We start from the raw sequence: 25,299 nt of genomic DNA on the forward strand, positions 1-25,299 counted from the left end.
TGAATTTAGCTGATCTTTCCTTTCATACTACAATATGCCTCGATACAAATACTGTGCTAGGAAAATAGTCAACTTTCTTTTTGGAGATGCACATTTATAAACTCTTTTTTTTTTCCAAAAAAAGAAAGTCCAATCTAAGGCATATGGAAGTAAAATAAAACAATAGCAGCCTTACTTTAATAATAAATTGCAGGTCGAACAAAAACCTTTTAGCTTGTTTTAGTTGACTACTACCTGCTCCAGATGATGCATGTAATCATGAACTGCCATATATGACGTATTTGTTATACTGTACAGCACATTAATGTACTGTATCCCAGCCTGTGCTGTAAGGAACGCTGCTCTCCACATCACAGATTTAAAGCTATGAGCAGGACTGATCGCACTGCTTTTCGTTAGTCTACATTGTTGATAACAGATGCACATGCACATTAACCTCTGTTTACCAGGCATTTTCTCTTTTTATGTGGTCTAGGACAGGGTCAAATCTGTGCAAACCTGTAGCAGCATCACAATCACATCAGTGAGAAGCTAAAGTTATATTAAAATGATAACATTGGCTCGCTAGGCATTTTTCTCCACAGGAAATTGTGTCAAAGAACAAGGAAATAATTCCTGAAGTAACGAATTTAAAGCGTAACCTTTGTGATATGGAAATGAGCAGCCAACGTAGTCATCAAAGATGTTACTGTTGTGATCCACAGAAGAAAGAAAGTAAACGTTTGTCTCAGTCCTTGTTCCTGCAAATGCACTATGGTAAGTGTATGTCCAATATTCTTGTCTTGAGGTGTAAACAGTGTTAGCCAGAGCATCAGTGTCCTGAAAGTGAAACCGTTTTGGTTTTCCAAGCACACTTTGGTTTTGGTTTTTCACATGACCACACATTTGCCTTTGAGCTTCTCGGCTCGTTTCTGCTGCTTGCTCTTCTTGCCGTCGATCTGAGGGCTAACAGTCCTGCGTTTCTCCAAATTAAGCAGCTCTTGGAACAGCTCCTTGACGTTGTGATTTGTCTTAGCTGACGTCTCCATGAAGGCACACTTCCACCTCCTGGCCATGGCCTCTCCGTCACTGCTCTCCACTTCACGAGCGCTCACCTCGTCGTTCTTGTTGCCCACTAGCATGATTGGGATGCTCTCGATGTCCCCCTTGATCAGACAGATCTGTTCGAAGATGGGCTTGAGCTCCTCCAGAGACTGTTTGCTGGTGGTGGAGTACACTAGGACGAAGGCGTGTCCTTTGGAGATGGACAGACGCTGCATGGCAGGAAACTGGTGACTGCCCGTGGTGTCTGTGATCTGCAGCGTGCAGATGCTCTTGTCACAGCTGATCACCTGCCTGTAGGTGTCCTCCACGGTGGGGATGTAGCTCTCGCGAAAGGTTCCCTTCACGAAGCGCAGGACCAAGGAGCTTTTGCCCACTCCACCGGCTCCAAACACAACCACCCGGTAATCATTGCTTTGCTCTGGCATAGTGCTGTATATAAAAAAACTGAAGGGAATGATAATGAAATACAAGTACACAAGTATAATAGTTATCTACTGATATGTACACTTCAGTAGGCTACAATGTGGCTCGGGATGTGATGCAGAAAGATAAAGGACCGAGACAACCCAGCCGTGAACTGTGAGCATCACCTAACCATACCTTTAAGACCATTTGATATACAGACAACTGTACCTAATAAACATAGTGTGATTTAAATAATAAATATTGTATAAAAACAAAAGTGATTCGTGAATGTGATTCGAAACTCACCTAAATGTTGACGTATGAAGAGGTAATTTTAAATCCCGCTCGTCATGTCGCGGTAGACGATGGAAACGATGGGATGTCGGTTGTTTTTCCTCTGAAGATGCTTCTGGGGCTCGACTGTGGTCTTCAGAGCGCGAGCGCTGTTTCCTGGAAGCAGTGCTGACGCGCTCCCGAGCGCTCCCGTGACGTCACCAGGGATTTCTGCGTCTCCCACACATCCCTCTTTAAGACATGCTGTGTATTCCTCAAGATCCCGTTTTTATAGTGTTTGCCAGGCATACAGACTTCTTTATTACGTTCTTCTGCTTTAGTTGTTACATCTGTGTCGAGTCACCCTTTGAAGCGCTTTATACAATGCAAAGTGTTAGGCTTTTGCGAAGTTAAGATATTTAAGATAAAAATTTTACAAGACTGAATATTTACTATTCAAAATGTGAACAGATAGCAATGGCATAATATTTGCATACTAAACTGTGATTGGCTTTATTTTTCCTGCATAGCCTATATTTAACCATTTATAAGCAGATTTGTCTATGACTTCACAAAACCTGAAAAATATTGCCTCCTCAGGAAAAAAATAAATAAAATGTAAGTGATGAAACTGTAAACTGTGAGCATACCAAAGCTTATTTTCATACAGATTTATTTTTGTATTACTGAGCAGAAAACATATTTTTATGTGTAAGTGAACACATATGACTATATAAAGGAGAGATCTAACATAGATTTGGAGCTGTGAGTTCTCCATGCAGAAGCTGTTGCTGAATTCAGAAGCGCATAGCATACTTCTCTACTTTAGCATCTAGTCTTAAATCTTTCTACGGCAAAATAGTAAGATTAGGATGCTAGCATTGGTATGCATCTCATTTTGAGGGCTGCGCCCTCCGAGGTGCTGAATTGTCATCTTGTCATTTTTTCAATTACATTTACATTTAATCATTTAGCAGACGCTTTTGTCCAAAGCGACTTACAAATTAGAACAACATGATGGACAAGAAAAGAAAAGGTAAGTGCTAGTATTAGCTGGTTAAGTGCTGGCGAAAAAGATGAGTCTTTAGCTGTTTTCTGAAATTAGGTAAAGACTGGAATTGAGTTTGGGAGGTCATACCATCAGCTGGACACAGTCCAGGAAAAGGTCTGTGAGAGTGATTTTGAACCTCTTTGGGATGGCACCACAAGGCATCGTTCACTTGCAGAATGCAAACTTCTGGAGGGTGCATAAGATATTCCTCATGATGCATAAATTACTACAATTTGATTTCTTTGTTATTATGGAATATAATGGTTACTTTTCTGAACAGATGAAACCAGCATGCGGTTTAATACCAGGCTGCAACACAGGTCAGACTGAGCAGAGGACTCGTCTGGATCCTGTAGTCTTTCCTGAGGATTTGTGCCAATGCCTGGCGAGGTCTTTGCAGGAGTGTGTCAATCATCTTTTCACAGTTAGCATCCTTTTATACCCAGTCCACATTTTAGTTTATTTAATTTATGCTATACTCAACAATTCATCCTACCATATTGGAAAGAAAAGAAGCATGTTTATTCTCCAGTCGTGGGTCTTATGTTGAGAAATCACATTATGTGTTTGCATAATGATGCACAAATTAATGTTCAAATGTATTTCACAAATATAGCTCAGAATGTGCGTTAAATCCTCCTCCAAAGTGGCAATATTAGCCAACAACCAAAAAGGGCATGAATCTGTGCTTTGAATTTCCAGTAGAAATAGTAGACATCTTTGGGATACTCATTTCAACATACTGTGATTTGAAACACACTAATTCAAATTTTGATGGATATAAACTTTGATGTAGGGTTTTATTTTGACAGCACACAGGTAAATAGAAGCAGCTTTATCATCATTGAGAGACAAGGACCAGAGGATACAGGTTTTGGATGATTATCTGCTTTTCGGTTACTCACAGGAACACTGTGCCAGATGTACAGTCTGAAAAGACAGTGGTGAGCAGTCTCTGAAATGTTGTTCAGCAAACCTCTTCCTCTGCCTCATGGGCATGATGTTCTGGTCACTGACATCAATACACTGGCCTCTGGGTTAGATCAGGATGAGAGATTTTCTGCAGTGAGTGTGTCAACAGCTGATCCCATCGTGAGACCTGTCCATGGTACTGAAATCCTTAACTCACCAAATTCTGAACCGCTGGCGTGTGAAGATCAAGTTCTTGATCATAAAGGGGTCATAAGATTACTAAAGTCTAGAATCCAAAGAGATATGTTTTATAAAATTAAGACTCTGCCACGCGCCCCTAAAAAAGCTCATTTAAACACGCCCCACGTGTCTACATCACTGTGTGGAAATATTTGTGTAATGTCGCCCAAATGTTCACGCAAAGAAAGAAGGCATGGTTTCAGTAACACAGTTCGTGTTGAAGCAGTCATGTCAGGGAGATGTGTGTGTATCTAGGAGGAAGCGAAAGCACTTTATTTGGCCTTCTGAAAGTAGATCTAATCTTTATGATACTTACAACCAAACAGCAATGCATTTTATAGACAACCTTTTCCTGAACCTAGGAGAGGAGGTCATTCTGACTTTACTATGACAATCTGGTGCTTCTGAATCTGCTTCTGGAAGTATGTTTTGTTATTAGTTTAAGTATTTGCTATTGAATGTTCAAATGCAGAGTTTTATGTCGCGTGTGTGTGTGTGAGAGAGAGAGAGAGAGAGAGAGAGAGACATGGTCACATAGTGGAGTCAGTTGTCTTAACTGTCCATACGAGCTTCATCACTGTGTCACACCTCTCTGTTCCCCTTTCGGGCTTGAACTGATGGTAAAACTAAGCACATTATTAACTGTCTTTACATTTATTTTAAAAGATGAAGCTCACGATTATGGAAAGGGGCATTACATTACCAACGAGTGCTTGCTGTGTTCGGCCAATCACAATGCAATGGGTCAGCTGGCCAATCAGAGCAGACTGTTCTTGTCAGAAGGAGGGACTTTTTAGAAAATGAAGCATTTGAGAGCAGAGCATAGAGGAACTACAGTAATGTACAGTATTGAAAAAAATAATGGGTTTTGAACATCAAAGCATGTCAACATATTCTGTTACACCAAATACACAAAATAATGATCTTTTAAAAAGCATCATATGTCTCCTTTAAGGTTAGTTATATTAGTTTCAGTCAAGCAGGTAGGTGAGTAACACGCTTTGTCCATTTACACAGCATATCCGAGCTTTAACGTGGACTTTAGTAAGGGATATTGCTTTTCCTCTGAAGGTCAGCACTTCATGTTATAATGAAACTGGGGTTACATGCCAAAACTCTTTAGAACTGCACTGGAGATACAATATTTCCAAAAATGTTTTCACCCTCAGGCCATCCAACATGTAGACAGATTTGGAGAAATTTAGCAGCTGATATAAGCATCACAATAATCCAGAAGTAATCCAAACCGCTCCAGTCCATCAGTTCACATCTGGAGAAGAGAAAAGCTGTAAAAATCCATCATTAACTCTCTTTTTGGACTGATTTGGTTTGTCAACAGTGCTTGATCTTTACAGATTTATCTCTCGATTCAGAAAAGACAACTTTTTTATGGATAAAGGACTCAATATTATGGATAAAGGACTCAAATTTAAGGTTTGAAGTTAAAAACATGTTTTCACCTCACAAGTCGCTGATGGACTGACACTGATGCAATGCTACATTTCTCCAAATTTGATGAAGAAACAAACTCATTTACATATGGGATGGACTGAGGATGAGAAAGTTTTCAGCAAATGTTCATTTTTGGGTGAACTCTTGCTTTAATACCTGTGCGGATGTCACTGCGTCTTCAGTAGCTCAAGCAGTTCCTGAAGAGTATTGAGAGGTTACAGTATCTGTCATTCTGTTCAGGTCTGTTATAAGGCTTCAGAACCAATGCATACAGGGTTGACTTTATGTTTCCTGTGATGAGTTACCAGGCGAATGTTTTAGACAATCTGTTCTGTTCTCACATACACCAGGTATGAACCATTTATTTTTTATTTTTTTGCTGAAAAATCAATGCAAAACTGAAAAACATTGATGAAAACTGGGAGATTTTCCACAATTAACAAAATGTCACTTTTGTTTTTGCAGATGTTCTGACCAAATATATAGATCAAGCATAGCTCAGTGCACACATAATGTGATATCAAAAATCTGTTCATAATTTAAAAATGTCTTGGTGTACTCTCTGAACAACAGATGTGAGTTTGAGTTGAGTTCAAGCCCTGTGCTGCCCCCTGCTGACAACAGAAGACACTTCAGTGAAATTATTTCTGGTGACTTTTACTTAAAAATTCAGTGCCTTTCTTCAGGCAGCATTTTGGACTGATTCCTGAAAGATCATGTGACAATGAATGCTGGAGTCACGATTCTGACGATAACTAAATGCAGCTTTACCATCACTAGGCCTATACACACACACACACACACACAAACACACACACACACACACACACACACACACACACACACACACACACACACACACACACAAACAAACACATTCAAATTGAAACGTGAAATTTTTAATTGCAATAATATTTCATAATTTAACTGCATTTACTGTATTTTTGATTAAAATAAATGCATGCCTGACGAGATGAAGGTTAATTAAAAACATTACATTTTTATAGGTTTTGAGAAATTTTGAGAAGTACTGTACCTGAAGTGCATATCCAGAAAGAAAGAAAGAAAGAAAGAAAGAAAGAAAGAAAGAAAGAAAGAAAGAAAGAAAGAAAGACAGACAGAAAGAAAGCAAGCAAGAAAGAAAGAAAGAAAGAAAGAGAAAGAAAGAAAGAAAGGTCCCCAGATAGCAATCATGAGGCGTGAAATGTGATCCAGGATTCAGTTTAAATGTCACTTTGTTGCGAAATTCTCAGACGATTGTTCTTGCAGCTGTGGCTCATCTCTGCATTTCTCTCTCATTGAAAATCCCTCTGCCTTAACATTTATAGCATAAATTATATCCCTTTAGTGATTATTATATAAGTAATAAAGTTCACAAGTCTAAAATACATGTAATTTCTATATAATCTCAGTCTGGCATCCAGCTATACTGTAATTCAGCACATGTTGAAACAAGAGTAAACAAAAGTCTATTTGCACAGAAGCATCACAGCTGGGTTCAGCTCAATGAAGCACAAAACACATCTGCTCTTCCTGCTACTGACCTTGAACATAACAAATCTTCATTTATAGTTTAATTCATGCATTAATGTATGGGGGTTTTATTATTTATGCTTAAATTGTGGCTTACATGATTCGTAATGTATTGAAGTTCTTATTACTTGTTTAATCATTTTGAAGTATTATCTAGGATTATTTGGTACGAATGTACTGATTAATAAAAATCATCTTGATTTAATTCGAAATTTGTTTAGTTTTCAGTGTATTTTAACTGTATGTAGCATGTTTGTTGAATGGAAACTTTATCTAGGAAGCGGACATTTTTATCCAATTGCATGGCAACTCCTTGGACTAAATATCTGCTATCATGTGTTTTCTTTCTCAGATAGAAGAGGAAGTCAAAGACAGGACAAAAAAATTGCGAAGGAAGTAGGCAGAAGTTTCTTAAAATGAGGAAGTCTACATATAGTTGCATTTACTTACTGAAGTTTGTGTCAGTATAAGAGCAACACGAAGGAGAAAAGCCTTTCAGTGCATCAGTATTCGCTCTGTTTCAGCAAACTCTTAGCACTAGTGTTCCTGAATTAGCAGCTTCTTCAGCTATCCACTGAGTTTTTGGTCATACCACATCCTGTTCTGCTCGACAGCAGTTTAAACATGATATAGCCATTGTCCAAAGTGAGGAAACCCAACGCTTTCTAAGGTAAGAATGTGAATCTCTTTCTCTGCATGTAGCATTTGTTTCATGTGTATGTAAGATTGTGTCCTCAGGTATGATGTTAAACTGCATGAATTCATAAAGCCGAGTGAATTTAGTGTGAACGAAATACTCTCTATTACAATTTTAATTGTCTTCTCTTCAGATATTTCTTATTACTTCTCTCTTATTCTTGTTTCTTATTCAGATAGTCAGTCTTTAGATGTTGATATGGGATCATGAAAATTAAAGTGAATCTGTTTCAGTTATCTGTGTAATATCTCACTTTGTTGTGGCATCACCTGATCTGTCATTATTTAGTTACTTTGAAGTATAACAGCGACAAGAATATCAGATGTTTCTGTCTCACAATTCGTTTAAAGAAGGCAATTGTGTGTATTTGATAATTGATTTAATTGCAATAATTCAACAACAGTTTATTTATGATTACATAATTAATACAAGTCCTAAATATTTACATGAAGGTTTTTCAGATGTAATGCATGTGTGCAAACATTTATAGTGAGGTCCAAATGTCTGAATTGTGGTATGCACAATAGAGATTTTGTATAAATTATATAAATATAATTTAGCTTAAATAAATTGAAAGGTACAGGATTTTGAAAGTTTTATGACAAACTTAACTAAATGCTAATAAATTATTGTGTTATGATATAATTTCTAATCAAAGAACTGCATGTTTTAGAAACTTTTCCAACTATATATATATATATATATATATATATATATATATATATATATATATATACATACAAACACACATTCTAGTTTGTTGATTATTATTATTACTTTCTAACACAAAGCAAAACTTTCTTAAGATCTTTATAGCAACCTATTTATATTTCTAGGGCATAGTATTATTATCCCATAATTTTGACTGAACAAACACCCTAATAAAATGCATTTTATGATGTCATCTAAATGAGGTAGATCTAACATGTAGTCTAATTCCCACATGACATAATTTAAAGCTTGCCCACCTGACCAGTGGCACACGTCTCTGTGTAATTACAGCCATTGGGCTGCTTCGCTGCAATTCACATAATGCTACAACCACATTTTCCATCACATCACATTTTTTGTTTCGCTGTTCGGTTACACTAAGACTGACACTGGCTTCTTCTTTATGGAATCTTTTGCGGTTGAATTTGATGAATTTGCTTAGATTCAGAATCGTCTTGCTTCTCTTTCATGCGTGAAAACGAGGCCCTAAGGTTTTGTATTAGTGTTTGTGTTTGAGGTTGCTGTTTAATGCGTAAAAAGGCCGGTGGATGGGTTTCTGATACTCTAGTCACATTCATTCTCATTATTAGTAATAATGGGAAAATGTATGTCTATTTCTATAGAAATAAAAGAAGCAGAATGAAAATAAAGAAAGGAAACTGTAATGCTGCGAGAGAGTATTGTACTTCCCTCAGACATGGCTTTCGCTGACCGCTACTGGGAAACAAACATTTAGGACAGTCTTATCAAGATATATTAGTTTAAACTGGGCTTAAACTGCAGAAATAAATGATTAGTCATGAGTTAGCATGGAGTCCGTGTCTTGAGCGGTTTCATCTTTAAGTGCCTTAAACATCTGGGAGTGGTCTTAAGTTGTAGTAGAGGCTGAATGTTATTGCAAAAGACTTGACCGCTTCCTCTTTCTGCGTGAGCTAGATTCTCAGCGGCGCACGTCTTTTGTCTTTTAACTTCTTACACAAGTTTCAAATATAGACAGACATGCACATACATGTGTTTGTGTAATTTACATTGTGAGAAAATATTTGCTTAACAAGGTCAGGAAGACAGAATGTTTCTGATGATGTAAAAGCTTAAATTCGTTCACTATATTTAGTGTTCCTGTGGCTCGGGGGCAGAGCATTGCGTTAGCAGGGCAAGAGGTCGTGGGTTCAACACACACACTGCTAAAAACATCGAATTAAAATTTATAGCCTGGATGCACTGCAAGTAAGCAGCTGCTAAATGCATAAATCTAAAAAACATGTTTTTTAATAGATTTGGAGCTGGTAGTGATGGTATAACAGCCAGAAAGTGGCAGAGTGAGCGGCAAATATTAGATAATCTTGATCTGTTTAACTTTATCCAGCAATCTCACTCTTTCATTTGTGTTATTTCATAGTTTACTATTTTAGAAAACATGGAAAACTTTAATAACAAAGAATGGCTAGTTACACCATGAAAATTGTTTTATTTTCATTAACTAATATTAACAAAGATTAATAAAAAAATACTGTAACAAATGTGTTGTTCTTTGTTAGTGACAACAAATGACATGTTATTGTAAAGTGTTACCAGAGATTTTAATTTTTAAGTGTCTTTTTGAACAATGTGACATGCTGAAAATAAATATTCATATCACATAGATTTATGTTACTTGTGCACAACTTGTGCAAGCTAATCTTCTGCATATGCAAATGACATGCTACATGCATAATACTGAGGCAACAACGTCGACAGTGAGTTTTCCAAAAAATCAGGAGTGTTTTTTTTTATTTTGTTTTTTTATGACTAGTCGCACAAAGTTGTGGAATGTTCCAGAAACGTCTAGAACATTACAGAAAGTTCCGGAATGTTAGATCAACAAACCGGATGTTCTAGAACGTTCCCATTCTTGCAAATGTCTTTAAAAACATGCAGAATTAGTTAAAAAACCAATGTTTCATGACCAAGGAGAGAAGTTCTAGAATTTTACCTGACGTAATTTACCAAAATATTGATGCGTCCTGAAAATCAATAGTATAATTAGCATCAACGAATTACAGGAGAATTGGAGTGAAACTAATTTTCATTACTTTGATTAAATCAAACGTTTAAGATAATGTTAAAGATAACAAGACGTAATAAAACATTATCAAGGGTGAAAGAACAGAACAAACAAGAAAACACACAAAAAGTGATTGCTACAATATTTCATTTCTTTGAAAATGTATTAAATTTACAGTATAATGTAATCACGGCTAATTACTGTGGTTGGGCACAACATTCATTCATAATGCACCACAGTCTATTACGATAACTGATTTATTTCCTATTTGGGTTTATCTATGTATTTTTGTTTTTGTTTTTTTAAGATGAACTGTTAGATGCCTGTGTTTCCTGGCATACCCATGCAAAGATATGATTTTAAAATCAGTATCAGTATCTCTTGTTATGATCTGTGTTTAACCTCAGAATGGTCTCAAAGTAAAAAGAGATGCTTTGTGGTGACCGTGCTTTAAAATTACAATTATTATTATCCCAGTTCAAGTGATGAAGGATTCTGACAGTAATCAGTAATTACTTTACTAAAGTAAAGGTAAGCTCTGCTTGCTTTCCATGTTTGAAGATGATTAACAGTTGATTTAGAAAAGTAACCTATAGTTGAGGGTTTGCTCGGAGCCTCTCACTGATGTTGATCTTCACATTGTCTTTTTCAGGATATTAGCGGTCCTTGAGCTTTGGCAGACGGGTGAGCAGAGATGGTGGACAAGGTGCAGGTGTTGCCGTACTTCTTCGGCAACATCACGCGAGAGGATGCGGAGGAGTACCTGCGTCAGGGAGGAGCGGGGGACGGCCTGTACCTGCTCCGCCAGAGCCGCAGCTTCCTCGGCGGATACGCTCTGTCCGTGGCCTACGGTCGCCAGTTCTACCACTACACCATCGAGAGAGAGATGAACGACACCTACGCCATCGCCGGTGGCAGATCTCACAGAACCCCCATAGATGTGATCGACTATCACTCGCAGGAGTCCGACGGGCTCGTCTGTCTGCTGAAGAGGCCCTTCAACCGGCCCCGCGGCACCGAGCCCAAAGTCGGGCCCTTCGAGGACCTCAGGGAGCAGCTCATCAGGCAGTACGTCAAACAAACCTGGAATTTGCAGGTTGGTGTCCTTTTTAAATCTTTTGGTAACACTTTATTCTTTAGACATCCCTCTACTGTATCTATACTGTAAGTCACTTTGCAATACTTTGAAAGACTCTCTGCTTAATATCTGCTAACACTTTATTCTGATGGTCCTTCGACACACATTCTAGTGATTATAAGTAACTTTGCACATCGACTTATTCTGTTAACCCTAACCTAACAGGTTAATAACACTCTAATGAGAGCTAGCTGACATGTAGTTGCAAAGTTAACTAGTAAGCAGATTGTCACACTATCAAAATGAAGAACAAACCCTTTTATTTAGCTCAGAGTTTGCTCTTTCATAGCGCAGAATACTATAATATTTGCAGCACACTTTTATGGTGATTCATAACTTTCTGCCACATTTTTATGATTTTGTACAATCCGTTTTATTTTTACATGCTCATACACTACAAACTGTTTCCGCTCAGTTGACAGTTAGATCTAGGTGGATCTTCTCACTCACTTTATTTCTAAACACATTTTTTTTTTTTATAAATCAAATTGTACAAAGTGATACAAATTTGCCAGCATGTAAAATAGTCATGTCTTGTCTTGAGTTTGGTATTTGAGTCATTAGTTCTTCTGAGAATGAGACAGTTGTTGTAATAGAGTATTGAGCTCATGCATGTACTATATATTTACCGTTTCTTTGTCTCATTGTGCATGAAACTACTTTATTTGACTGCAGTTTCAAATCCTCCTTACATTTCCAGCTAGTTCCTTCCAGTCACTATCTTCATTTTGGTACACTTTTTTTCAAAGCTGTAAATAAAACATATATTATTGGCATATGTTTCACAAGAAAATGCTATTTCTCTCTTTCTACTTCAGAATTTCATGTTTAGTTCAATATGTTCTTTGCAAGTCATTTACAGTTGAATATACCATTCCAGTCAGAAGTATGTGAGATTACAAGAATAAAAGAAGTTGTGAACAGTCAACGTTTCACTCGTTGCAACAGTCTTCACACATTTTGTTTTCGTAGAATCAGCTTTTGAACATTCACATCAATTGTGAATGCATTTATTTAATGCCCCTATGCTGCATTAAAAAAAGCCAGCTCAAATGCTCATTTTTTGGTGTAATTCTGGAGCAATTCATTTGATCTGTTTGTGGTGTGGCAGGGCTCGGCTCTGGAGCAGGCTATCATCAGCCAGAGGCCTCAGCTGGAGAAACTCATTGCCACAACAGCTCATGAGAAGATGCCGTGGTTCCATGGCAAGATCGAGCGCGAGGACTCGGAGCAGCGGCTGCTCAGGAGCTCACACGTCAATGGCAAATTCCTGTGAGTCTCATTCACTTGTTGGCTTATTATGCAAGTTAAAGGAGAGAGAGAGAGATTAACTATTTTATTTTTTGCTTTTAAGTATCACCCAAAATATATTCTTGATTTACTATTTTGTTCCCTCGATTTATCAATTGTGTGCACGATTTACTAATTAATTCCCTCAATGTACTAAAACATGCACATGATTTCTATTTCGGTCCCTCGATTTATAAATTGTGCACGCGATTACTAATTTGTTCCGTTTATTTACTAAAACACGCAGATGATTACTATTTAGTTCCCTCAATATATACATTGTGCACGCGATTACTAATTCATTCCGTTTATTTACTAAAACATGCACACGATTACTATTTAGTTCCCTCAATATATACATTGTACACGCGATTACTAATTCATTCCGTTTATTTACTAAAACATGCACACGATTACTATTTAGTTCCCTCAATATATACATTGTGCACGCGATTACTAATTCATTCCGTTTATTTACTAAAACATGCACACGATTACTATTTAGTTCCCTCAATATATACATTGTGCACGCGATTACTTATTCGTTCCGTTTATTTACTAAAACATGCACACGATTATTATTTTGTTCCCTCGATTTATAAATTTTGCATGCGATTACTAATTCATTCCGTTTATTTACTAAAACATGCACACGATTACTATTTTGTTCCCTCGATTTATAAATTTTGCATGCGATTACTAATTCATTCCGTTTATTTACTAAAACATGCACACAATTACTATTTAGTTCCCTCAATATATACATTGTGCACGCGATTACTTATTTGTTCCATTTATTTACTAAAACATGCACACGATTACTATTTAGTTCCCTCAATATATACATTGTTCACGAGATTACTAATTCATTCCGTTTATTTACTAAAACATGCACACGATTACTATTTAGTTCCCTCAATATATACATTGTGCACGCGATTACTAATTCATTCCGTTTATTTACTAAAACATGCACACGATTACTATTTAGTTCCCTCAATATATACATTGTGCACGAGATTACTAATTCATTCCGTTTATTTACTAAAACATGCACACGATTACTATTTAGTTCCCTCAATATATACATTGTGCACGAGATTACTAATTCATTCCGTTTATTTACTAAAACATGCACACGATTACTATTTAGTTCCCTCAATATATACATTGTACACGCGATTACTAATTCTTTCCATTTATTTACTAAAACATGCACACGATTACTATTTAGTTCCCTCAATATATACATTGTGCACGAGATTACTAATTCATTCCATTTATTTACTAAAACATGCACACGATTACTATTTAGTTCCCTCAATATATACATTGTGCACGCGATTACTTATTCGTTCCGTTTATTTACTAAAACATGCACACGATTACTATTTAGTTCCCTCAATATATACATTGTGCACGCGATTACTAATTCTTTCCATTTATTTACTAAAACATGCACACGATTACTATTTAGTTCCCTCAATATATACATTGTGCACGAGATTACTATTTCGTTCCCTCGATTTATAAATTGTGCATGCGATTACTAATTCATACCGTTTATTTACTAAAACATGCATGATTACCATTTTCTTCGCTCGATTTATAAATTTTGCACGCGATTACTAATTTGTTCCGTTTATTTACTAAAACATGCACATGATTAATATTTAGTTCCCTCAATTTATAAACTGTGCATATGATTTAATAATATGTTCCCTCAATGTACTAAAATGTGCATACAATTACTATTTTGTTCCCTCAATTTATAAATAGTGCGTATGATTAAATAATTAATTCCCTCGATGTAAAACGTGCACAGGATTACAATTTCGTATTATAAATTGTGCACAATAGAGGGAAAATTTTTATAAATAGAGGGAAATAAATAGTAATTGTGTTCATGCTTTAGTACATTGAGGGAACTAATTAGTAAATTGTGTGCACAAATTATTAATTTTTTCTTGCGTGTCATGTGTGGGGCTCTGAATAGTTTTCAACATTGATAAAAAACAGAAATGTTTCTTGAGCAGCAAATCAGCATATTATGATTTCTGAAGATCATGTGACACTGAAGACTGGAGTAATGATGCAGAAAATACTGCTTTGATCACAGGAATAAATTACAATTTTCAATATATTCACACAGAAAACTGGTATTTGAAATTGTAATAATATTTGACAATGTTACAGTGTTTACTGTATTTTTGAACAAATGCATTTGAGCAGAAGAAACTTCTTTCACAAATAATTGGTAGTGTATAATACAGTTCATGAAAAATAAGTAATTGTTTATATTGTATCAGTATTTAATTTACTTTGCTAATGAGAACAAAGCAATGTTTTTAGTTTTGATTGAAACACAAAAAAACGTAAGTCATGAAGTGTTTTTTTTTATTTAGTCCTGTCAAATGATTAATCGCGATTCATTAAAATAATATATGTGTGTGTGTGTTGTTTATATTTATTATTTATAAATAATAAATATACACACATATGCTCCATATATTTTGAAAATATTTACCTGTAGGCTTTTCATATAATTTATATCATATATAAATATATTTAATATATACACTAACATATTTTTCTTAAATAGATACATGCATATGTGTTTATTTATATGTACATAATAAATATACACTGCACACACACATATATTAAGTAAACAAAAACTTTTATTTTGGATGCGATTAAACACCATTTATCGCGATTAATCGTTTGACAGCACTATTTCCATTATAACACAATTATGCATGTACTCAAATGATTTCTTAATAGTGCCTTGAATAAGATTTTACATAACAATTTTAGTTCATCGCAAATATTAAAATTCGAATCCCAAAAAGGGATTAGGAAGTACTGCTTAAAAGTTCCACAAGGAAGAGATGGCATGATGAGGTATGCGACAGGGCCGTGGACTGTAGCACCATTGCTCTGAAGTGAAAGAGCGAAGCAGCGTGTGGTTTCCGCTGTGACAGTGTTTGAGAGGACTTCCTGAAGTGACCGAAGACGCAGTGTGGAGGCGGAAAACAAGAGCAGGGCTGGGTGGGGGTGGTGTGTGCTGGCTTCACATAGAGCACTTGCCACCATCTTAAAACACTTGTACTGTATGTGAGAGTCTACAGAAAAATTGAAAGATAAGAAAGTTTGTTTACAAGACAAATGTGGCTTTATTATCATGAGAGTCGTGTCATTAGCTTCTGGTTTCCTAGCTGCTTGCATTTCGGTTAAACGTTGGTTGAACATGCACCCACACTGAATCTCAATACAGAATCTCATCTGTCTTTCTCCTCCGGCTCCATCTAGTGTTGATTTGGTTGTGTAGAGTACACTGTAACCAGGGGTCAGTTTGCAAGAGCCTCTGTAAATGGCTGTGGTTTATTCTCTGTCCTCTATCATTCTCTTTCCTCCTGACAGAATTAGACAAAGAGAAAGCAACGGCAGAAACGTGTCCTATGCACTGTGTCTCCTGCATAATAACCAAGTCATGCACTATCGTATCGACAAGGACAGGGCGGGCAAACTCTCCATTCCTGATGGGAAGAAGTTCGACACACTTTGGCAGGTAAATAAATCCTGTCAAACCTGGTTAAGACTTCAGAGCAGATGATGAGCAGCCTTCAAAGTCTAAAGTATACATACATAAAAATATGCATTAAATTGATCAAATGTGACAGTAAAAACATGCATAATGTTACAAAACATTGTATTTAACTTAAGTTCTTTTGAACTTTTTATTCATGAAAGAATCCTAACTAGCAGCAAGAAAAAACTGTTTTTACATTGTTAATAATAACTGACCACATATTATAATGATTTCTGAAGATCATGTGACACTGAAGACTGGAGAAATGATGCTGAAAATACAGCTGCACATCACAGGAATAAATGAAATTTTAACATAAAAAAACATTTATTTTAAAATGCAATAATATTTCTAAATTTCACAGTAAAAAATGACAGTACAGTAAAATATTAATTAAAAATCATTATGTTTCCAAATTTCTGAGAACTACTATATATATATATATATATATATATATATATATATATATATATATATATATATATATATATATATATATATATATATATATATATATATATAATAAAGACCTCCGATAATTAGCAAAATGTGATTTATTATTTTTCACGCTTGTTTATGTTGTATATGTTACGACACACATCGATCACTGTTTTGAATATGGTGACCAACAGGACAAACGCCATGTTATATTTTGATTTCCTGGTTGAATGGCTGCGCGTGATGCATGGCATCAAAGGTTTAGCAAGGTAAATGCTACAGCTAAGGCCATAAACTAGCCCTCAGACACATCTCTCACACAAGCTCTGCATGGTTCGAATGAGGTGGGTTTGCTTTGAAAGTGTATGTTGATGTAGAAATAGTTTGATATCTGTGGTGCGTCACAACTCTACAGTCTATCTTTTCAAAGGTGTGCTCATTTGGAGTTTGTAAAGATGTCGTGCTGTAAATGATAGAAACACAGCATCCTTTATAAAGCTATACAGTATGTTCATAACTGATGTATATTCTGTTCAGATGAAGAAACTGTACGTTAACAGTACATTAATGGTAGTTTATCGACCGTTGATGAAAAACAAAGTATTCTGTGAAACAGGCCTCAGCTTGAGAAACGTGACCACAATAGTCTGTGATACTGTGAGGATGTCCAGAAACTGACTTTGATGTGCAATGTGTTGTGTATTATAGCTGGTAGAACATTACTCATACAAGCCTGATGGTCTGCTCCGAGTGCTAACCGAGACCTGCCCGAAACCATCACATAATTCAGAGGTAAGCACAGTCCCATCTCCGACCAGACGCAGCAGAGAGAATGTGATCTGATCTATGAGCTTGCTTTAAAGAAGAGACTCTAAAGCGCACTGACATAAACCACTCACATTGAGGACTGTTTAAAACATCCACAGATCCTTCTTAATTGTTTCACAAATTTAAGGAAATTAAACTGTTCGTTAAACTTAGTGTAAGTGTGATAAAGTAACGAAGTGGTTCTCAACCGGTGGGTGTGACCCAAAAACATTGTCACAAACAACAGGGAAAGACGATGCTAAATGCAAAGAGAAAAAGGAACTAACCGTAGCATTTACAGGCATGGTGATGGGACAAATACAAAATGAAAAAGTATGCTTTCATTCTTCATGTACATACTATGTACTTCTTATTACTAGTAATTGTAATAACTATGTAATAACTAGGTAGTAACCCTGAACCTACCCCTAAACCTAACCCTACCCCATGTAGTTACCTTGTGTTACCAGAACTTTCTTAGATAAAGAAACTGTAAGTACACTATAAGTACATGTAAATACACGTACTGTAAAATAAAGTGCAACCATGTAACTTTCCTCCAAGAAACTTTGCTTTTGGTTTAAAAGAAAGCAAAAGTTCCCTCGAGAAAATTGTTCGCTTGCAAAAAGTAAAGATTTCCCCGAGAAACTTTGCATTTGCTGACAATGAACAGAAACTTCCCGTTTGTTCATGAAAGTTTTGTGTTACGAAACCCTGCATTCCCTCACAAAGAACACTTTTGCTTTTGCAAGCAACTGCAAGCGTACTGAAACATAATTTTTCCCCCATCGCCGTGTCCTGTTTAGGGTCTCTGTATCATCTGACATGTTACAGCTAAATAAATGAAAGCTTATTATATTTCCTCGTTCTCATTAACCTTTAAAAAATGATACAGATTACGAATGATTAAGTTAAAGACGTCATGAAACCAAAATGGTACATTTTCTGCTTACTGAGAAAGTTACACACTTTTTAATATCCCATGCTAGTGAATTTATGCATTGCATTTGATTTTATGCACATTTAGCCGATTCTGCGTTGGGTCACCGTAAAAGCCTGCTGAGAACCACTGAACTAATCCATGTAACACGAGGGCCACTGCAAATGCTATCATGTCGATGTTGCTGTATGTAATTGGTGAATTTGTGAAGCTAATTACTGAAGACAGTATTAATCACGGATGTATAGCATTTAACATTAGCATCAAATAGTGTAGGATAAAATTAACCTAATTCTCTTTAAAATTGTGGTTTCTAGCAAGGTGCCACAGGTGGGATTCTCTCCAGAATCAAATCATACTCCTTCCCCAAACCTGGCCAAAAAAAGGTGCACTAATACCCCCCTCTCCTCCTCCCTACCCCCCAGTGGCAGTGGTAGGACTCCCGCCTTGCTTGCGTGTGGTTGTTGCTTCTAGCTTCGCCCGAGGGATGTCTGACCCTCTCTCTGACCTCTTCCTCATGCACTGCCCTGTACATCACATCCAATCAGCAGCTAGAACTCCTCACATTCATATAGACTCACAGATATAATCAATGATTGTGCATTATTACCATCCATTTGACACATTTTCACCTTGATTGACTATCCACCTTATTTGTGGGCGGAGCTATTTTTACATTGACTGTGCAAGGCTTCCGATGTCATTCGCTTCTAGTTATCTAAGCTCTACTAAAACTTGTGTTTGTTATCGTATTATTTTAATTGATTATCTAAATCATGAACAGTGGTTTGTAAGCAAATCGTTTTACCTTTTATTGCACTTTTCTATTCTTCTAGTTGTTGACCAATAGCGGCCAGTGAATCGGAAATCTCACACATTCACAGAAAATAGCTTACTTCGGCCTTGCAAAATAAGGTGGATAAAGGATGTAATTCAGGGCACGTTTTCTTGAATTTATTTTATTTCTGTAGTTAAAAGTTTTGAACTTTGAAGCATATTTGAACTGGCCTTCAGGCTTCGGGAACTAAACCAGCAGACCAGCTAGTACAGCTCAGACTGGTTTAAGATGTTTATTTCACCAAGGATTTGAAAACCTAAACCTTTTTTCTTCAACAAGAAAGCTCTTACACCCATCAGAGAGAGAGAAAATGACAATTAATTAACAAAGAATAAGACTAGATTTGTCAGCATTTTAAAAACGTTAGTGTTTTTAAATACATTAGTGTTTATACATTTTGATTTTTTTTTTTTTCTTTCGCTAATCGTGGATTCTTAATGCATTGCCTCACTTTCCGCTTACAATTCGCAGTTTTTCGTTTGGTGTTTTGACCATAGACTGTATAAAAACAGGTTTTGACCACTGATCTATATATAACCTCTCGTGGGGGCGGGGTTAACAGTGATCTACTCTGATTGGATAATGAGCTTTTGATGGACAGGTGCTCTCTGACCGGGAAGTACAGACGTCACTCTCGCGGTGATTTGTATTACTAAATATGAAAACAATATCTGACATTCGAGAGACACGGATGTTCAGTCTTTAATAAAGTTTAGTTCATTTTTATTAAAATATACATTTGATTAGATATTAGATAAAATGCATTTGAATGCATCATGGCACTTCTGGCACGAACACTGGTCCAGGAGGAAGCTTAACTTCTGCAGACTTCTGGAATCAGTCTGCTGAACACACTGTGTGAGAAGTGCTATATTATAAATGACTCACAAACTGCTGCTTATGTCGAATGTTTCTAATCAGTCATCAACTCAATCCGCTTGCATCTCAGGGTTTGAACAACAGCAGTGAATGGCTTTTATTTCTGTTGATATTGTCTAGAAGCTTTTTCATCTTCTAACAGGTGCCATTATCCCAATCATACATCCATATTTTCATTTTCCTTCTCTATCCCTCCTTTTTAATGATATAAATGACATACTTATCAATCCTATCTGCAAGAGATCTCTTCTTTTACTTATTTATACACTGTGTGTTGGCTTTTGACCTTTTGGAAGAAGGTTCTCCTCTTCTTCATGGACACTGATTGTATCACATATAATGCAGTATCTATGAATTGCCATTCATTTACAATTGAAACATCTCAGTTTAAATTAATGTATGCATTCGATTTTGATTTAAGGTGCCATGAAGAACACAGGAAAGTTTGGTCCCATTGATGCATGCAGGCATTTCAGATAGCATGCCTGTGTCCTATCAGCTTTCTCTATGCTAATCTGTTACATGTGATCTGTTTGATGCTAATAATTGTGTTCTGTGTTTATAGAGTACTGAAAATCCCTATAACATTAGATCAAACATCAGAGGTGAACTTCCTAATCCTAATTTGTTAAACACAGGTTAGTACTCTTAGTTTTGCTTCAACACACTACCACTTGTTCGTTTTTCTCTTTTCTAAACGCCGCACCATTGTTTTGACAGACGCTCTGCCAATGGACACGCGGGAGTTTGAAAGTCCATACGCTGATCCTGAAGAGCTGCGGTCCACGACAGTGAAGCGGAGCGACCTGACTCTGGAGGACGGAGAGCTGGGCTCAGGAAACTTCGGCACTGTGATGAGAGGAGTCTACCAGATGAAGAAGTAAGACAACTCCGTTTACAGAGAAACATCTCAGTTAGTTTCAATTACATTAAGTGCACAGAGCCCTTTACAGTAACTCTGGCCATTACTGTCTGCTTGGGATACACAAAATGACAAAAGACGCCTGTTATACAATAGCAACAGTGGCGTAAGGTATAAGTCACGTATATAAAACTCATTCTTCTCCCTTTTACCTTCACATATCAGATCAGAAAAGTGTTCATTTTCAATAAAAATGCATGAAGCATTCAAAAAGTGAAAATAAAGTGCTTCACGAGTATTTAAAGTGTTTATTTGGTAGGGCTTTATTTTCCCATTAAGGTGGCATCGATTTAATAATGTTAATAACAATGATAATTTACACTCAATACGTTATTGTTGCATACTGTTTTATAATGTAGTACAATATTGAAGTGCAAATATCTGTCACTGTTTGCACTAAGAATAAACGGCATCTAACTATTTAAATTTATTGCAAATAAAATACTATTTTTACAGTGTGAACAGAATCTGTCATTATTTGCACTTTGTGTAACGAGAATCCATTTCTGTTTCCACTTAGTGTAAATGTAAAAATATATGCACTAACTGAAAATAGCCAATTTTTTATTTGAAGAATATAAAACCTGTAATTGTCCAAAATACTCAGAATTCAGTATCAGTCGATCAAACCTTTATGCAAGAGCATGTCTTTTTTTCTAAAAATAATTACATACTGATATTAGATTCGAAAAGGCTGAAATTGTTTAAAAAACAAAAACAAATAAAAATTTTGTGTACAGTATTTTATCTTTCTTTCCACAAAGCATGATGGGAAATGTGGTTTGGTTGTTTAGTGGTTTGGTCTTCTTCCTCAAGTATTGCAGAAGTATTGAGTTTCTCTCTGGTAATGTTAAATATGATTTCCGGCATGAACTCGTTGTTTCGCTGACACAGTGTTCAGCATTCACGATGGATCTGCTTTTGTGTTTGATGCAGGACACAGAAGATCGTTGCTGTTAAGATCCTGAAGAATGATGATAATAATGCGGCGGTGAAGGACGAGATGCTGCGGGAAGCGAGCGTCATGCAGCAGCTGGATAACCCGTACATCGTCCGTATGATCGGCATCTGTGAAGCGGAGAACCTCATGCTGGTCATGGAGCTGGCGGAGCTGGGGCCGCTGCACAAGTTCCTCCAGAAGAACAGGTACGCCACGCTAGACATACTTCAGAAGATACCAGAGCTCTGCCGAACTGTGAATACAGGGACGTCTGAAGCGCATTGATAAGCACTTTAATCACAAGATTATATTAACAACGAGTAACTACTAACTTAACAACGAACAAGCCAAAAATGTCAAAACCGCACCATTAAAATTGATCATAGATCAAACACACTGTCTGCTATATTCCAAGTTTCACTTGTGTTTGCAGACACATCTCTATGAAGAACATCACCGAGCTGGTTCATCAGGTCTCTATGGGAATGAAGTATCTGGAAGAGCATAACTTCGTCCACAGAGATCTGGCCGCCAGGAACGTGCTTCTGGTGACTCAGCACTATGCCAAGATCAGCGACTTTGGACTCTCTAAAGCCCTGACAGAAGAGCAGAACTATTACAAGGTACAGTAACCGGTGTACAGTAACCAGGGCTTCTCCACGGCTGATGCACACAGAGCCCTCCAGAAGCACTGACTGTTTCATCATGTTTTACCATGCAAGTTGTTATAGATCTACAGTACATAGCTTCACTGCAGAAGCTTCACGTTAGGAAAGTGGAGTCAGGGTCTAAGCTCAGTGCATGCTCCTTGTTCCCTGCTCCTGTAGACCAAAGGTCCTGGGAAGTGGCCGGTGAAGTGGTACGCTCCCGAGTGCATGAACTACTTCAAGTTCTCATCTAAGAGTGACGTGTGGAGCTTTGGGGTCCTGATGTGGGAGGCGTATTCATACGGACAGAAACCGTACAAGGTGTGATTCTGCAGATCATGTTAATGATGCTTCTTCCAAACAGTTCTGAGTGGTTCTGTTTATTTGGGATAGGAGATATATTGATTTGTGAACATATCGCTAAGTGAATATGTTTGAAAATCAAGCAACATTGTCAAATGGTGTTACTATCACGATGTTTATAATGTCTAAAAAAAAATACAGTTCTTCTACAGTGGAGTCTACTTGGATACAGAGGCTGGTTGGTGTGAAAATAAGACCACCCAAGTCTTCTTACAGAAATCTGAACCTTACAAAAACTTCCTTTTTTATTTAATTTGATTAGATTTTTTTTTGTGGTGATGCTTTTACAACAAGGTTGAATTCATACATATTAGCTAATGCTTTAGAAATCATGAATTAACAATGATAATTTCAAGGCTACATTAATCACAGTTAATGTTCTTTTGTTCTTTTTTTTTTTTAAATACATTAACTGAAGTTAGTTTATACTATGTGAATATATATGCACAAATTCAACATATGCTCACTATAGCTAAGTTCCCACTGTGTTTTGTTAATTTTATTATAAATGCATTATAAATGCATTGTTATAATACCTCAAAAGTTATTAAATACTACATTCATTAGGGTACGTGGGCTTATTACAATACCCTTAATATTTCGTTATATACCATATATTGAATATCATCTAAACCTCAAGCTGCACACTCATGCATGAGCGGTGTTTGAAACTCTTTCTATAAGTGAGTGTTTATTTCAGCGCTGCTGCTGATGTTGGTTTATGGTCTGTAGGGTATGAAAGGAAATGAAGTCATCCAAATGATCGAGAGGGGAGAGCGAATGTCTGCTCCAGCCGACTGCCCGCCTGAGATGTACGACCTCATGATGAAATGCTGGACATACAAGTAAGTGATCCGATGAATGGGCTGCATTATCTGCATCTGTTTATTAATAATTCTGGGTTTCTGACGATCATATTATTATTTTAATAGCTGTAAAAACAATTCATAGTAACGTAAGATTAATATTAACAGATGAATTCAGTTGGGTCCACTGAAGAATAATACCGTGTTGTGTTGTGTTTCTGCAGGCAGGAAGAGAGACCTGGATTCTCTGTAGTCGAACCCAGACTGAGGCATTACTATTATGATATTTCTCAGTGATGAGCACATGCACATTTCTACAGTATTTCAGTTTGATTCATTTAGAGCAGTCACTTGTCTCAAGGTCTGTGTACTTACAGTACGCTCTATTTTTGTTAGAAACTATGTGAATTGGATTGATAAGCATTAATATTGCTTATTGAATGGTTGATTTTTCTTCTAATAGTGTGTTTGAAGCCAAGTCAGTATTTGTTATTAATACACCAGATATAATCACAGCAGTACGGTTCAGCTGAAGGACGACCAGTCAACATTATTCTCATTCTTGTCTCTCTCTTTCAGTTTTATACATTTACTGGGTTTTGTCTTTTCTTTTTTTTTGTTCATTTTCAACATTGAGTGTGTGGTTTAAAAGTTGAGTGTTCATAAACAGTTTTAACATTTCGTTTTATGTGTGGACAGTGTTTATGGCAAAAGATCAGAAACAATGTAAGCATATATTTAGCATGTTATCTATGTTAGTCTAAGACTGGCAGTCTTTCAGGATTTGTGTTCTCCATCTTTCTGCTCTCCAGTGTGAATTCATTGCATTCATTGTGATTAGTCTGCTTTATTCAGCTTTATTCAGCTTGATCACTGAACAGCGTGGCATGACAGAATCTTCCTCAGTTTGATGATATTGATAAATATGATAATGAGCAAACAGAATGTGTATGGCTGCCATACGATTGTAAAAAAAAATAATAAAAAAAATAGTTTTTTATTTAAAAACAAAATATATAAAGAAATAAAAATCTCATTACTGTCTCATTTGATTACAACACAATGGGCGCATCCTATTTTGTTAATCGGGGCATTTTCAGACTTCTGTAGTTCTTTGCTTTATAATGAAATGGAAATTAAAATGTTTTAACTCTCTACACACAGAAAACTGAGAAACGCTGGACACGCAGAAAACAAACATGAATGAAATACTGTTTTATTTGCATTGTGTTCCTGCTGTGGAACCTTATTTTTAATACAGTAAATATACACAAGTTTTTTTTATATATATATACCTAAAGATATGTATGTATATATATATATATATATATATATAT

General features: G+C 36.4%; 2 protein-coding genes across 4 annotated transcripts; one reads left to right on the top strand and one right to left on the bottom strand.

The window, feature by feature from the left end:
* LOC113054806 (GTP-binding protein Di-Ras2-like) lies at positions 1-2,041 on the bottom strand. Of its 2 annotated transcripts, none has more exons than XM_026220617.1 (2): positions 1,756-2,041; positions 1-1,473 (listed from the first exon to the last, which is right to left on the bottom strand). In XM_026220617.1, the coding sequence occupies exon 2, from the start codon at positions 1,467-1,469 to the stop codon at positions 870-872; it is 600 nt and encodes a 199-aa protein (XP_026076402.1). In that variant the 5' UTR covers positions 1,470-1,473; positions 1,756-2,041; the 3' UTR covers positions 1-869. The 2 variants fall into 2 exon arrangements, with proteins under 2 accessions (XP_026076402.1, XP_026076401.1); XM_026220616.1 differs by having other exon boundaries at positions 1-1,488.
* A 5,303-nt stretch (positions 2,042-7,344) lies between these two features.
* On the top strand, positions 7,345-24,940 carry LOC113053997 (tyrosine-protein kinase SYK-like). Of its 2 annotated transcripts, XM_026219197.1 has the most exons (13): positions 7,345-7,580; positions 11,015-11,458; positions 12,612-12,772; positions 16,214-16,361; positions 17,529-17,612; positions 18,885-18,953; positions 20,850-20,922; positions 21,005-21,164; positions 22,143-22,352; positions 22,580-22,769; positions 22,974-23,114; positions 23,889-24,001; positions 24,187-24,940. In XM_026219197.1, the coding sequence occupies exons 2-13, from the start codon at positions 11,057-11,059 to the stop codon at positions 24,257-24,259; spliced, it is 1,824 nt and encodes a 607-aa protein (XP_026074982.1). In that variant the 5' UTR covers positions 7,345-7,580; positions 11,015-11,056; the 3' UTR covers positions 24,260-24,940. The 2 variants fall into 2 exon arrangements, with proteins under 2 accessions (XP_026074982.1, XP_026074983.1); XM_026219198.1 differs by lacking the exon at positions 18,885-18,953.
* The last annotated feature ends 359 nt before the right edge of the window (positions 24,941-25,299 follow it).

Source organism: Carassius auratus, chromosome 35 (genome assembly GCF_003368295.1).
Source record: "Carassius auratus strain Wakin chromosome 35, ASM336829v1, whole genome shotgun sequence".
Classification (NCBI taxonomy): domain Eukaryota; kingdom Metazoa; phylum Chordata; class Actinopteri; order Cypriniformes; family Cyprinidae; genus Carassius; species Carassius auratus.

What these genes read in the sequence shown, in the direction of transcription:
- LOC113053997 (XM_026219197.1), top strand. Translation starts at nt 11,057, where the DNA reads ATGGTGGACAAGGTGCAGGTGTTGCCGTACTTCTTCGGCAACATCACG. An exon ending in CCAAACCTGGCCAAAAAAAG is followed by an intron (nt 18,954 to 20,849) that starts GTGCACTAATAC and finishes CTGTGTTTATAG; the next exon opens with AGTACTGAAAATCCCTATAA. An exon ending in AAGAGCAGAACTATTACAAG is followed by an intron (nt 22,770 to 22,973) that starts GTACAGTAACCG and finishes CTGCTCCTGTAG; the next exon opens with ACCAAAGGTCCTGGGAAGTG.
- LOC113054806 (XM_026220617.1), bottom strand. Translation starts at nt 1,469, where the DNA reads ATGCCAGAGCAAAGCAATGATTACCGGGTGGTTGTGTTTGGAGCCGGT.